This window comes from Lepisma saccharinum, chromosome 7 (genome assembly GCF_977018435.1).
Source record: "Lepisma saccharinum chromosome 7, izLepSacc3.1, whole genome shotgun sequence".
Classification (NCBI taxonomy): domain Eukaryota; kingdom Metazoa; phylum Arthropoda; class Insecta; order Zygentoma; family Lepismatidae; genus Lepisma; species Lepisma saccharinum.
The window spans coordinates 84,927,998-84,943,040 of NC_139235.1; the positions used below are offsets into that span (position 1 = coordinate 84,927,998).

General features: G+C 40.0%; 1 protein-coding gene across 1 annotated transcript in view; it reads left to right on the plus strand.

Annotated features, from left to right (window-relative positions):
- Window positions 1–5,166: 5,166 nt before the first annotated feature.
- Window positions 5,167–15,043, plus strand: part of LOC145990540 (uncharacterized) — a 66,729-nt gene continuing 56,852 nt past the window's right edge. The window contains exon 1 of the mRNA XM_083126233.1: window positions 5,167–5,339. Coding sequence (XP_082982359.1) covers window positions 5,167–5,339 — 173 coding nt within the window. The remainder of the gene's footprint in view (window positions 5,340–15,043) is intronic.

Consider the following 15,043-nt stretch of genomic DNA (forward strand, 5'->3'; position numbering starts at 1 on the left):
ATGTACAGTGGGTTCCATGAATGTCATCGTGCAAATTGTCCATGACTATTTTCATTAATTTTTTCTCGCATCCTATGTGTTTGTAAGCGATGGATCTTCACTATGCATGCTGGTGCAGAAGTTGTCAACAGCTTGTTTTGAGTTTTCTTTTAATTCTTGAAGCTCTTATTGGGTCAAATAAAGTCCACGAACATGGTGATGGACAATTTTCACGGTACTACTTATGGATCCCACTGTACAAACCTTTGATAAGTTTTGGTTTCTCTAAATCTCATTTGACGTATGGGGAGAAAGAGGATGTGCGTTTTTTTCTAATCAAACAATCGACCGATTGAAATTAAAATTGTGGGTCCGTCCACACTAAGGCTATTTTGCACCCGTCACATTGCACTCAGTCTAGCCCCTTACCTTAACTACTAGGATGAATCAAATATAAACGGGAATTTATTTTTCATAATTTATTGAAACAAAATACAAATACAAAACAAAGTAATTACTTTTCTACATAGCTCCCTTGAACTGAAATGCACTTTGCCAGCGGATAGGGAGTTTGGCAATCCCTTTGTCCCAGAAAGTTCTCGGACGTGTGTGCAGCCAGTTGCACACGAACTCTTCCACTTCTGCGTCATCCTGAAAACGCTTACCTCCGAGTGCTTCTTTCAGGGGCCCAAACAAGTGATAATCACAAGGGGATAAGTCTGAACTGTATGGAGGATGTTCAAGTGGTGTCCAATGAATTTCGTCCAGTTTGTCACGTGTTGTACCAGCTGTGTGAGGTCTGGCGTTGTCATGAAGCAGCAGAACACTTCTGATGGGTGTACCACGTCGTTTGCTCCGATAAGCAGCCTTAACACTTTCCAGGAGTTGACAATAGTAAGCAGCATTTACTGTTCTTATTTCATGAAGATAATCAATAAAAATGACACCTCTGAAATCCAAAAAAAACTGTGGCAAGAATCTTCCCAGCTGATGCGTGGCTTTTGGCCTTGACTGGCCCAGCCTCTTCTTTTTTCCGCCACTCCTCCCAAAAACATGTTGTGCCATTCATACACACGGGTCTTTGAAAGGGTGGACTCACCAAACTGTGCTCGAAGTCTGGTCAAAATTTCACTTGGTTTTACCTCTTCGTTTGTAAGAAATTTGATAATGATGCGTTGCGCAATGGACGGGTGTACCTCCTGCTCACTCATTGTGCTACTGACTGATGTTAAATGTTGACAAGGACTCCAGGGAAGGAACAGACTCCAGGTACACCCACTATCATCACCTCAAGCCCACAGGACTCCACCACACTTTCCCTGCAAGTAAGAAATAAATTCCCGTTTATATTTGATTCACCCACGTACAATCAATACCTACATGTATCTGAGGAATAAAATCTCTTTGCCAAATTAAAAGCTGATGCTGTAAAGAGGCACTCAGCACACATAAGGAGAAAACACAGGACAACACACACACAGCCCTAGGAGGATTATACAGGTCGTAGGTTCAGACGCCAGAGCCTCGTTAGTCTGCAGTTACCGGGAAGTACCATTTGGGTGCCTTCTTAAAAGTTCACCCCTAAGACCCCTCCTATCAAACAAGTCGCATTCTACATCAAAAGAAAGCGTAATGTAAAACCTTTGAAAGAAAAGCAATCCCATACTGAATAACCGAAAATAGCATTTTAAAAATGTCAATATGCTGACCAAGGCAGTAATTTATTTTATTAAAAACATAAACTAAACGTAACGTTTCAACCTTCTAGCAAGGTCTTCATCAGACTCTGTATCAAGTACAAAAGTCTTTTTCATAGTAATGGAAACAAGGCTTAATGGTGTTGTAAAAATGTCTCCTAAAATACTGATACAATTTTACAGTTGTTCGAATACAAAAATTTAACAATCGATGGTTTAGAAAAAATATCTTAAATTAGCTATATTTGCCAACCTCACTAAGAAGCCGCGGTAGCTCAGTCGTTGTCGGCCTCCGAGTGGTTAGCATTGCGCGCTACAAAGTCAGGGGTCCCGGGATCGAATCCCGGCTAGGACTTGGATGTTTGTGTTTGTCGGAAATGAGTAAAAACGAGAATACAGTAAAAATTGAAAGTTTGAGAAATGTGAGAATTAATGGGGACAGTGCCGAATAGGGGTATTCCTTTAAAGAAAAAAGTCGTTAGCGCGTCTGACTACCATGCGAGAGACCCGGATTCGATCCCCGGCGGGGGAGAACCGGGACATTTTCAACCTGTTCAAGCGGCTCCGGCGCCCACCCACCTGGAGGAAACTTTGGGGGGTAAAGGCGGCCAGGGGCGTGGTGCTGCCGTGATCAAGAAAGTGTGGGGCCCTAACCCCACACCCTCTATACGCCTTCATGCAAAACACAGGGGAGCACTTTACTTTTTTTTTTACCAACCTCACTAAAATTACCTCAAAACACCCTAAAAGTTTCACAAAGGCCCGTTTAGGCTCTAAATATACCCTTACACCCCCTTAAATATAAATTTACACTCATGTTAGATTTGAAATTCTGGATAAGCTCTTGAATCAGTTAAGGGAATGAGAAATAAGATATTAACAAGAAAAAAATCAATGCTTTCACAGGGTGACACTATTTTGCAAAAGAAAGGCTTATTTCAGTCTACATGTGTCACGTACCATGGTCACCGCACACCCGAATCGAAGAGATAAGCTTCTCTGGGTGGGGCAATGCTTTTCCTCGCTTTAGGCGAAGAAGAAATATTTGAGGTAGAATTCGCCACCGCTGTGGTTTGTTCTTGCACCTTGCAAGCAAGTGAAGCTTTAAAAAAAAACAGAAAGTGTTCAAAAAACTCGAAAATGCAACCAATTTGTAAAATAGGGGTGGAACAAGAAAATCCACTCTCCCTCTGGACACTTTTCCCTGCCTGTCGACCTCCGTGGCTTAGTGATTAGCGCAGCGTGCTACGACCCTGAGGATCCGGATTCGAATACGGCATGGGCGATCTTTGTGATTGTCCCTTCATCAGTTTCATCATACCATTACTCATCCTCATCTTCGCGATTAGCCACAAGTGGCATAAAGGCGAAATACATTAAGTCAAACTAATGAATTCATCTTCTACTTTTGGCTACTCGCATGGATGTGGATGAGTGATGATATGATGAAAGTGATGGTAGGGGCACTCATAAAGAACAGCCATGCCGAGACCGGGATTCGACCACTAGCATCGTAGCGCGCTGTGCTGAGCAGGGGTGTTGAAGGTACAAGAACCTAAAAATTCTAATGGGTTCTATTGGCTTCCGCTGCAGAACCGGAACCTTAAATTCGGTCCATGTTGCTTATTGTTTCATTGAAAAAAGGTTCCTGGACCGAATTGAAATACCTTACATATAAAAAGAACCCACTCACGCTTTCTCTCCTGGACCGGAATTCGACCGGAATTGAATTTATTTAAAATTCCTGAACCTTTAACAACCCTGGTACCAACTACTCCTCGCAGTTAAATTTTAGACAGCATTTTTCAAAGATGAAATTGCGTCTAATCGTCCCAAAAATAAGCAATAAAAATGAGCGTAACTAAATAGCAAAATTAATGTAAGCGAAAGTAATTTAAAATACTAAAAATAGAACTAATAAGAAGAGAATTTTGGGTACCAGGGCCGATGTAAGGTTCGCAAACTTAGCTGGGGGCAACATCGGTCAATCCTAATCTATCACGTAAACAGCTGTGCATTACACTGAATTTCTACTTTATGCGATACAGGAACGATGAGCAAACGTTCACACAATTTAAAAGTAAATTTCATAGGTTTTCAGGTTACACAAGTTACGTTGCTAGTTTATAATTCTTAAACTATTTTTGTACTTGAAATAATCCGTTACAAACTCGTATTGCATTTTAATCACAAGACATTACTTAAAACCAATCTTCATATCAAACAAAACCGATCGAAATCAACAACTTGAAAACCAGTGGCGTAAATAACTGGGTGGCGAACTAAGAAGATAAATTAAGAAAGACCGATAGTTCGCAAAAGTTTTCCTTTCGGCATTAAAATATATTTTCAACCGAACATATTATATTTTTACGCCCCTACAACTGCAAACACAAAATGTTACAAAAGCATGTTGAACATCGGCGAAGTTGCAGAATTCCTCTTGATAGAAAACAACATTCTGGCTAATAGCATTCCTGCATATATGCTGTATATGGCCCTACCTGAGAGTCAGTTTTCCAAGCTAAAATTGATAAAAAAATTTACTTGAGAAGCACAATGACAAGAGTGAGATTAAGTGGAGCGATAGGGCTCGGAAACTGGACTTGACAAGACTAGCAAAATAATTTGCTTCCATCAAAAGACGCAGAGGACCGCTAATGAGTATTAACAATATCGTAGTTTTTGTAGTAACAGAGTATTTTCATAATTAATTATAATATACGTACAATGTTTATACAGTCTTAAACTTTCTTATCAGTTTTAACATTGATTCAAATTAGATGTATGTATTTTCATATTTGTACATACCTCATATAAATATAGGCGTGAATTAATATTTTAGAAAAGAAATATATATATTATTTAAACGAGTAGGGGCGTACAACTTAAAGTTGCGGGGTCCGCAGAGCGTGTTGCTGCTACTGTTTAAAACATTGACATTATTACAGCGTTTTTGAACTTGGCGAGTTCCTGTTTATTTGCAAACATTTTTACAATAGATTGATTTGGTTTACTTTACTTCGCTTTTCTACCACTTTTGGCTAATCGCGAAGATGAGGATGATTGGTGATATGATCAAATTGATGAAGGAACACACCAACACCAACACCCAGGCCAGGATTCGAACCTGGAACCTCTGGCGTAGTAGCGCGCTGTGCTAACCACATTTGTACAATAGATAGATTGATTGAGTTTGTGTTTTAAGTCCACTTTATGCACAGAAAGGCTGATCGGGACTGGACCTACAGTTTAAAGTGGGATCCGAACAACTATGTGCCTCCACCGGGAATCGAACCCGGGACCTCTGGATTACAAGGCGTAAACGCTAACACTGCGCCAATAGAAAAGCAACAAATATTTGCTATTTGTGTGAGTAGAAGAGTGTCATAAAACGGGTGTGATAAAGACCTGCCAATTACACGTACCCTAAAAGTTGAGACAATTAAGTTCTACGCAGTTTATTGCAAATTTTTGCAGCTTGTGACGAATGCGGCGGCTTCAATTCTTCGGAGATTTAGCGGGTGGGGGAGGGGTTCGAAACTGGAGCACACGAGGCCCTCTCTCTGAACTCCAGTTCTCGGCTGGACATCGTAGCGTGAGCTTAGGACCTCCACTTTCACTGGAACGCAGGCTCCAGCCGCTCTCGCAGGGCCAAATAAGGTAGGTGCATCGCTTCACATGGGTAGCCGTCAGCGGTGGTGTCACGTACAGTCAGCAACAGAAGTGGATTCTGCTGTCGAGTTCAAAGATGGGGCAAATTGTCCATTACTATTTTTATTCAGTCTTCCTTTGCGGGACGGTTTGCACCGGCCAGTGGCGTAGCTAAACAAGGGCTTGCCAGAGGCGGGTCCTTTCCTAAAATAACACTGTTCTACACGAAATTTCTTTCATAAACAAAAGTAGGCTGTGTGGTGCCGAATAATGATTGGCACTTTCATCAAGCAGAAGTGTAAGGAATGACTCTTTCACGTAGTAAGCCTTCACTGCTTTTTTACAGACTAACGAGACCCTGGCGTTTGGACCTATCGCCAGTATAATCCTGTATGGGACTTGTGTTTTGTGTAGTCCATATGTGTTTGTGATTGTCCCTTCATCTTATCACCTTTCATCATCTTCGCAATTAGTCAAAACTGTCAGAAACGCAAAGGAAAATTCATCAATTCAATCAACCAACCATTTTCATGCAGGTAAAGTTGCGAATAATCTAAAGCTAATATTCGGTGTGTTTCCTGCGAGTCTTTCCCGGACAAGAAAAACTTTGAGTTGCTCTTCACTACTTTTGTATAGCAGCTGTTTCATTACGCTTAATATGCCAATGAACTGTTTGTACCAATTAAGAATAGTGTTGCTCTAGATGATGGGTAATTGACAAACTTATTTCGAAACTTGTTCTTGTTCCATGAAAAGCAAGTATGCAAAACATCTTCTTATTAATTAGGCACAATATTGGCACTGAACTCGGTAATCTAGCTTTTTTTTTATAAGTACTATCTGCTGCCATCTCTTGACAGTTTTATAAGCAAACGTTGTTCCACACAAAAGAAGCTTCAAAGAATTACCCTTTGTTTATCTTGGGTTCTTTTTTAACAATCCTATGTTGCAACATGTTATTTCAGTATAATTTCTCCTTTCCCAATAATTGTTGAACCCCATCCGAAAAAAGCTTGCTACGGCCCTGACACTGGTGACGTTATCGAGGCTATTTTCTGCTTTCGTAACGTTCTTGTTTCACTTCTTGAACTTCATATAGCACTAAACAAAGTTATTGAATGTAATAGTGGACAATTTGAATGCATGTTGGCTTGGCTGATATTTGCGTACGGTTAATGCACAATATGTCGTTGTTTGAGTGAGTGGGAGAGCACGTATGATACCGAGAGCGAGACAAGCTTGTAAGAATCGAGACCAGAAACGAGTTCAGATCTTTCGAGACGAGCCCCAACAACGAGACACACCTCTGTGAAATCGAGTTTGTCTCCGAAACTCTCGGTCTATTTCGAGACTTCTGTAAACTGTGATACGTGAAAACCAAAACAATTTTACCATGCGATTTTTTCAGGCATACAGAGCAGATATCTACCTCATTATTAATAAACGAGCCATATTTTATTATCGTAATCATAGGCGATTCTAGGCTTTTTTTTTCCTGAGAGGGGCAAAGAATATGCTGTAAGCATGAAAGATCTAACACTGGAATGCATGCAGATTTTTTTTAAGATATTAAACATCGCTTGTATATTTCTGTTAAACTAATCGGGAATGGAACCACAGTTTAATGTGCCTTCACTTTGTATCGAACCCTTTGAATAAACCGTGATAGGTTTAGTAGATTTTTGTGAAATAGAAGTAGTGCTACGTTTTATCTATTAGCAATGATTACAGAAAGAAAGAGAAAAGCTTGAGAATTAATTTCCTCAAGCGAAACTGTCAAAAACATGGAAATATTTGGTCTAGAATGATCTCGCCTTCAGTCCATCAGTGAACGTTATTGGCTGGTAAGCAACAGGCCTCGGATTCCATTTCCGGTGCTGATTTATTTAAGTGTCTTGCAAATCTAGCCTGGATTAATGTATTTGTGATACTTTATTATATTGTTTCCTTTCCTATAAAGGATTGCTTGAACATTTTTTGTTTGTTATAGCTAATATAATTTCATGGATTCTTTTAATAATACTTAATTATCCATTTTTGGAGTGCCACGTGCCTCCCGGAACCTTCCCTTTAAATTGGCCAATGATAATAATTGTAAAGTTAATCTATTGGTGGTAACTGTGCACAGAGAGAGAGAGAGAGAGAGAGAGAGAGAGAGAGAGAGAGAGAGAGAGAGAGAGGGGGGGGGGAGAAGTAGAGTATTATAGAAAAGGATAGAAGGAAAATGATTAGTATACAAAGCATGATAGAAATTAGTGATAGAGGGGAAAGGGAGAACAAAAGAGAAAGAAAGATAAAGGAGAAACAGACAAATGTAAATAAAATAAATGATAGATAGAAGGAATCAATGAATGTGGGTGAGAGACAAGGATAGAGAGAGAAAGGATTAAGCAAAGAATGACAGGTGGAGCAGAGAATCAAAAGTAGATGAAGAGAACGATGAAAAGGATGACGTAGAATAATAGAAAATTGCAGGATAAAATATAGAGAAGTGATGTAGAAGCATAAGAAGCGAAGAAAGACACACACACACACACACACACACACACTCTCTCTCTCATAGACAAGTAGGCAGACATAGGCATAACTAGCTTTCAATAGTTTTGTTGGCAGAGTTCTAATTTTTAGTTTAGAGATTCCCTCCATACACATTCTTAAATTACACCCAATTTTATGATTTTCAACACCAGTAAAGACCGTTGGCCTCCGTATCAGAGTGCTTAGCACAGGGTTCCCGGTTCGAATCCCGCGTAAGACATGGATGCTTAAGTTTGTTCTGAATGAAAGAATTGAATAATTCATAGAGAATGATGGAAACGATCGCTTAGGAGTTAGAAAAGAGTGGTTAGTTAGCACAGTGCGTTGCGACGGTTCAGGGTTCGAATCCCGGCATGGATGTTGTTGGTGAGTGTCCCTTCATCAATTTCATATCACTCATCCTTATCGTTGCGATTACTCAAAAGTGGCAGAAAAGCGACACTAAATATCAAAATCAACTCAAAACCTGCCCGTTTGTCGTAGTGGTAACGTCGTCGCCTTGTAATCAAGAGGTCGCGTATTCGATACCCGGTGGAGGCACATAGTGGTTAGTAAGCTGTAGGTCCAGTGCATAAAGTAGAATTCAAACCTCACCCAAATAAACAATGATCGAAATCCTTAACGCTAATAGTGGAAATACGATACGTAAAACAATTGAACTTACAATAAACGAATGCCAAGATAACGTGAAGCAAAAACCGAGAATACTGGGTTCGAATCTTAGCTAATGAATACAATCAAATCATCATTCACCACATAGTCGTGCATAACTTACAAACAGCCGAAATACAATCCCATTATAAATTAGAATTGCTAACGACCATAGGTGAACACCTCGCGGGTAGAACGAAAGCCGACACGAAGGAAATCAGGTGTGTGTGCATCGGAGCGTGACGGTGTCGTCCTGCGTTATGAAAGGATTGAAAGAGGTGGCGCTGCGAACACAAAAGGAGGAAAATAAGATATGTGTGGTCAGCCGTTGGCTACCATTAGGTGCATATCTCCCACGAACTGAAAGAGTGTCTTAGGCAGTGGCGTCGCGTGCGGTTCGCATACGAGTGTTCACAATAATATTTTTGTACTGAATGCAGATTTACTCCTCTCCCTTGTTAACTTCATATTCAATTGAAAAAGTGAGAATAACAGTTGAAATTATTTTCAACAATTTCCCCCAAAAATCACGCTATATTTGAAGTAATGCAAGAAGGACCTAGGGGAAATTGTCCCTCTCCCCCTTAAATCCGCCAGGTTTAGCGAATTGTCGCTAAAGTTTGCAACTATGTAGCACAGACCTTTTCGAGTCCCCCTAGACATGCCTTCTATATGCTGCCCTCTGGTGCCGAATGTAAGAAGTATTTCCGCTTGCATCAGTGTTCGCACAGCGAAGTGAACATCTTCGGGGTATAGTGGCCAACAGCCCCTTAGCTGTCAGCTCTATGCAACACGCACAGCAATTGTGTTCAACGCCCTCCGTGGAACACCGTGGGAGTCAGGGTTACCAACTATCTAGAAAAGTTATCAGACGTGAAAGAAGTCGTGTCAGAGTAAATTTTGTGTATATACTCGTACATCAAACATAGTATTATTTTGTATATATACTGCTGGACAAAAAAAACCGGACACTTGCATTTTTTGTGATAACGCATAAATTCTGATTCGAAGGCTAAGTAAATGTTGCAGAAATTATTGGAGATAAGAAAACCTGAATATATTCAACAGAAAGCAAATTAAAATTTATTGTTAATAAGTTAAATTAGAACATAAACGAAAGTTACAGAAAACTAGCAAAAAAAAATCTTAGCAATATTTTTTTTTAATATTGTTAACTGGTACTGGTGGGGTCTAATAGCGGATGTTACCTCCCCTGCCATCAATTACAGCTTGCAACCGCCGTGGCATACTTCGAATATGGTTGGCAATCACTTCTTGGTCCAATTGCTCCCATTCTTCTTGAATAGCACGTCTTATCTCTTCAATTGTTTCTGGAACTATTGCGCGGTTTCTGATATGTCGTTTCAGTTGATCCCAGACGTGCTCTATCGGATTTAGGTCCGGACTTTGTGGTGGCCATTCTAATCGCGTAATCGCAACTTCGTCCAAGTACTCCGTGACAATATTCGCAACGTGAGGACGCACATTGTCATGCATAAAAACAAAGTCCGGGCCTATGAATGGTGCATATGGTACTACATGATCTGCCACACATTCTGTAATATACCTGCAAGCTGCCATTGCCTCATTATCTACAAGAACCAACTCTGTACGTCCTTGTAAAGAGATACCTCCCCAGACCATGACACCACCACCTCCAAAGGGTGTTATTTCAACGAAACAACATTGTGCATAACGCTCATTAGGTCTTCTATACACATGTTCAAGCCCGTCTGATGAACGTAGGTTGAATTCTGACTCATCAGAGAATAAAACCTTTTCCCACTGCTCCACATTCCAACGTAAGTGTTTTGTAGAAAATTCCAGTCTTCGCTTCCGGTGACGTGCTAACAACCTGGGACCTGCAGCCGGCCTCCGAGATGATAAACCACTTTCATTCAGTCTTCTACGAACTGTTCGTGAAGAAACCACAGTTCTATGAACATTTCTCAAATGCTGTGCCACAATATTTGAAGTCGTACGACGGTCTCTTAAGACTATGATACGCATTAAACGATCTTCCCGTGCTGTTGTGCATCGTTTCTGACCAGAACCCGGTCTTCTACCATAGGAACCGGTTGCGTCATACCGTCTGAGACCTTCATGGATAGTACTTCGTGCTATATTTAGCACCCTAGCAATATAGTGTACACTACGACCATCATCGCGAAGAGCTACTGCTTTTACACTACCTTTTCACGTCTCATTTTCAACCTAGTAGCAAACTTACAATACACTTGCAAGAAAAATACCAGCAATGACAATGTCAATAATATATGTTACTATGGTTACTATGAACCAAAATTCATGCCTCTCTAGACATTAAACAAAATAACATCAACAGGAATTGAAAATCAATAAATTAAAACAAAATTGCATGAAATTAATTTTGAGCCTACTAAGTGTTCCAAATAAGTAAATACGAGTAAATAAATAAATAAATAGATAAATAATAAACGGAAAACTGTGGAAAATGTTCAATAATGAATGTTCAATTGTTCAATACTTAACTGAGAGCGTAATTCATAAGTAATTGCAATTCAGATGTCAAATATTAAGGTGTCCGGTTTTTTTGTCCAGCAGTATATATACGCGTGTTTGTGAGCATTTAATATGTAAGTAATTTAAGACATATACATGAGTGTTCATGTGCTCATGTGAACATTATCAGGCGTCGCGCCTGGTCTTAGGGCATAGTATAAAGACACAGAGAGAAGGGGAGTGCGGGAAGAAAGAGTTAAAAGAGGAAGTAGGAAAAACAGGGCCAAGACGATATGGAAGAATTGACGACACAAGATACAAAGAGAAAAATGAAGGCAAAAGTAAGAAAGGTTTAGGTGGAAAAAGATAAACAGGAGAAGAGAAATAAAGAAGGAAGAAGATAGAGAGAAAACTAGGGATAAAGAAGAGAAAGAGGAAAATACGTAGCGAATGAGAGAGAGAGAGAGAGACGAATACAAGCAGCAAGAAACATAGAGATGGGGGAGAGAGTGGTAGACAATGACAGAGAAAGAAAGAGAGGCAAACAAAAAGCTCATAAGAGAAGTAAAAGGAAGGGAGTTAGAAGAAAGAAAGTGAGAAAAATAGGGATAAAGAACGAGAGAGTGAGAGGGGGGAGACATGCACGGAAAGAAAGGGAAACACAGAGAGAAAGTTTCGCAGAAAGGAAGAGAGAAAAAGAGCGATAAAGCTCACACACAGAGAGAAAGGTAAACATGAAAAAGACAAGTGGGTAGCGGAACAGCACGTGCAAATTTAAGTGGGAAGATAACCAGCTCCATTTAGAACATATTACTCATACCAAATCATGTCAAACAATTCTTTTAAGTTCTCACACCGCCTCTGCGTCCACAAGCTACTTTTCCAAACACAGTGCCTCACACACCCACGCTCGATGTCTAACTGCAAGCGGAACACGTGGTTTCCCGAGTTCGAATCATATATAGTGCAGCAACTACACAAGAGGTTCCACTGGAAGCTACATTTGACAATCTGCAATGTTAAGAGATTTATTTATTTATTCTTTGCACTTCTACAGAGGACTGAACCTCCAGTTACAGAAGGCGTACACTGTGTTTGATTAATACAATACAAATTACATGGAAGTATACAAGTGTGGCCGCGGTGGCTCAGTCGGCAACGCGTCTGACTACCATGCTAAAGGTCCCGAGTTCGATCCCCGGCCGGTTCAAATCCGGGAACATTTCTAACGATGGAAGCGGCCCCGGCTTCTACCCAGCGTCGAATGACATGGGTACCTGGGGGAAACCCTGGGGGGTAAAGGCGGTCAGGGGCGTGATGCTGATCACATCACTCACGACCGGATCAAGAAAGTGTGGGACGTTACCCCAACACCCCCTATACGCCTTCATGGCGTGTTGCTATGCACAGGGGAGTACTTTACCTTTTCTTTTTTTATGGAAATATACAAACACACATTCATTCATTCACGTACAATACATATAACATACAACATACATAATACATGAGATATATATACACTTATCTACATACATTTAGGCAAGAGGTTTATACGTAATTCACAAGTATTGCACACCGCAAATGGTAACATTTATATTAAACAATCTATATATATTCTATCAGAGTTTCGTTTTCTATAGCACTGAATCTATTTTTCTTTTACATCTGTCAAATGGAAGTGGTTGTTTCCAACAAGTATATTGTAACTGTGACACATTCTATTTATTGGTGAGTTTCTATATTTCTGAGTTTTTGAAATTTTAGAAGTTAGAATATTTCTATTATATTCTATCCCATAGAATATTTCTTATATTGAATTGTATTTGACCGAGAAAGGAGCTGTTGTCTAAGACACCATTAATTGTTTTATACAAGTACAACTGTTCTAATATTTTCCTCCTATTACTAAGACTCTTATGGGTACACAGTGGGTACCATTTCGTTGTGGTTATGGATAAAATATGTATCTCGTCTGAAGAGAAGGATACTCCAAGACTTCGTTGAAGCAGTTGAGGTACATTAAACCCCAACTCAAATTTTTGGAAATTGATATATTGTTCCCTAAACCCTTATCAGAACTGTACCCTTTGTGCCCCCTCAAATAATTTGACGAACGCAATATGGTGCGTTTCAAAGAACCCCGTTTTCGAAGCAAGAACTGTCTACATTATCTTCGTATCCAAAATAATTCATACAACCGTGAACTGATTGCATTATATTGTGGTACTGGAGCTGCAAGGGGTGACCCTTTCTGAACACAACCAAATACCAACATCTCTTCCGCATTTTGCAGACTAACGAGGCTCTCGCGTCAGACAGTATAGTCATCTTTTGGGGTTTGTGTTGTGTCCTGTGCGCGTGCGTTTGTAATTGTCATTTCGTCAATTTCATCCTATCACTTTCCATCCCCATCTTCGCGATTAGCCAAAAGTGGCAGAAAAACGAATTAAAGTAAACCAAATCAAGGACAAATAAAAGTGAATGCATGCTTCAACTATCTATATATTTGAACTGCATCGTGTATTGTTTTCTCTTTTGGTGCGTGCTTTTATGATGAAGTAAAAACTAGTATGTTGCTTTTCTCCTTTTCAAGGTTAACCCAAATAACAAGAATGTTGTTTAGATGAAACTGAAGATGGAACACTTACAATTCGCAGATTTTTCGAGTAACTGCAACAATTTAAAAAAGTCTTGTAATATTTCACAACCTTCTTTCTTTGCATTATTTCTATCTAGAATTAAGTTCACATTAAATACTTTACCAAATGTCACAACACATTTTAAAGTGTTAAAATGCTAAATGACATTAATTTGAGAGCTATTTAATGTAATTAAAGAAAGGAGTTAGGGTGACTCAGTAACTAGTGCTTGTTATTTTAAACTGGAATTACAGAAGTATCGGCATCGGCCAGGGTATCGCTATCGGCCCAGCTATAATATACGAGGAGCGCTCAAAAAGTAATGCCCCACATTTTTTCTCAGCTAATATTTAATTGGCGTTAATGATATTGCTACAGAATATTGTTGTATGTATTCTCTATACATGTTATTTTTCAACATAATCTCCCTTCACTGCTACGGCGTTACGCCACAGTGGCACAATGGCTTGTATGCCATCCCTGTACCAGCTTGCGGGCTGGTTCTTCAGCCATGTTTTCGCAGCACGAACCACACTCTCATTGCCCTCAAATTTCACACCGCGCAGTGCATCCTTCATTGGCCCGAAGAGATAGAAGTCTGAAGGAGCGAGATCAGGGCTGTAAGGAGGATGGGGGAGTACAGATAACCCCAATGTGGCGATTGACTTGGTGGTTTTCAGGCTCGTGTGTGGTTTTGCATGCAAAAGCAACACCTCCTTCACATTTCTGTCTGGTCTCACTCTCCTGTAGCGTTTCTTCAGTTGCTCCAACGTGTTGATGTACCTGTCAGAATTTACTGTTTCACCTTGGGCCAAAACATCAAGAAGAACGATCCCAAACATGTCCCAGAACATTGTGATCACCACTTTACCGGCAGAGGCTGTTGTTTTGAACTTCTTTCTTGGTGATTGTGTGTGGTGCCACTCCATCGATTGTTTATTTGTCTCTAGTTCGTAATATTGTGCCCACAACCCGTTTGTGAATATTCACCACACTTTCGTTCTCGGCCACCAAGAATTCAATTACCGCTCTCCGTTTGTAACGAGTGTCACACAGACCCGCTCACAGCTACACTGCTACCGCCTATCGGTCGAACGTGAAACTCTGCACACAAACTAAGGAAGCATCACAGTCGGACCGAGGAACAGGACACTTCGATATCTTGAACCAGTATATTACGCTCAACATTTCTGTACATTTTTTTTTTTTAACAAAACATGAAATAAAAGGAAGGAAAAGGACGCGGAAGCATCAAAGAGGGGGTAAAAAGTGAATAAATGTACTAATGTCACAAACAGATGCAACCAAGTGTGTTCATTTTACTTGATTTCATGTCCTAAAATGCATATCTCAAACGATCAGTACGAAAACAGCTATATTTTTGCATCTTAAAATCTGTTCTCT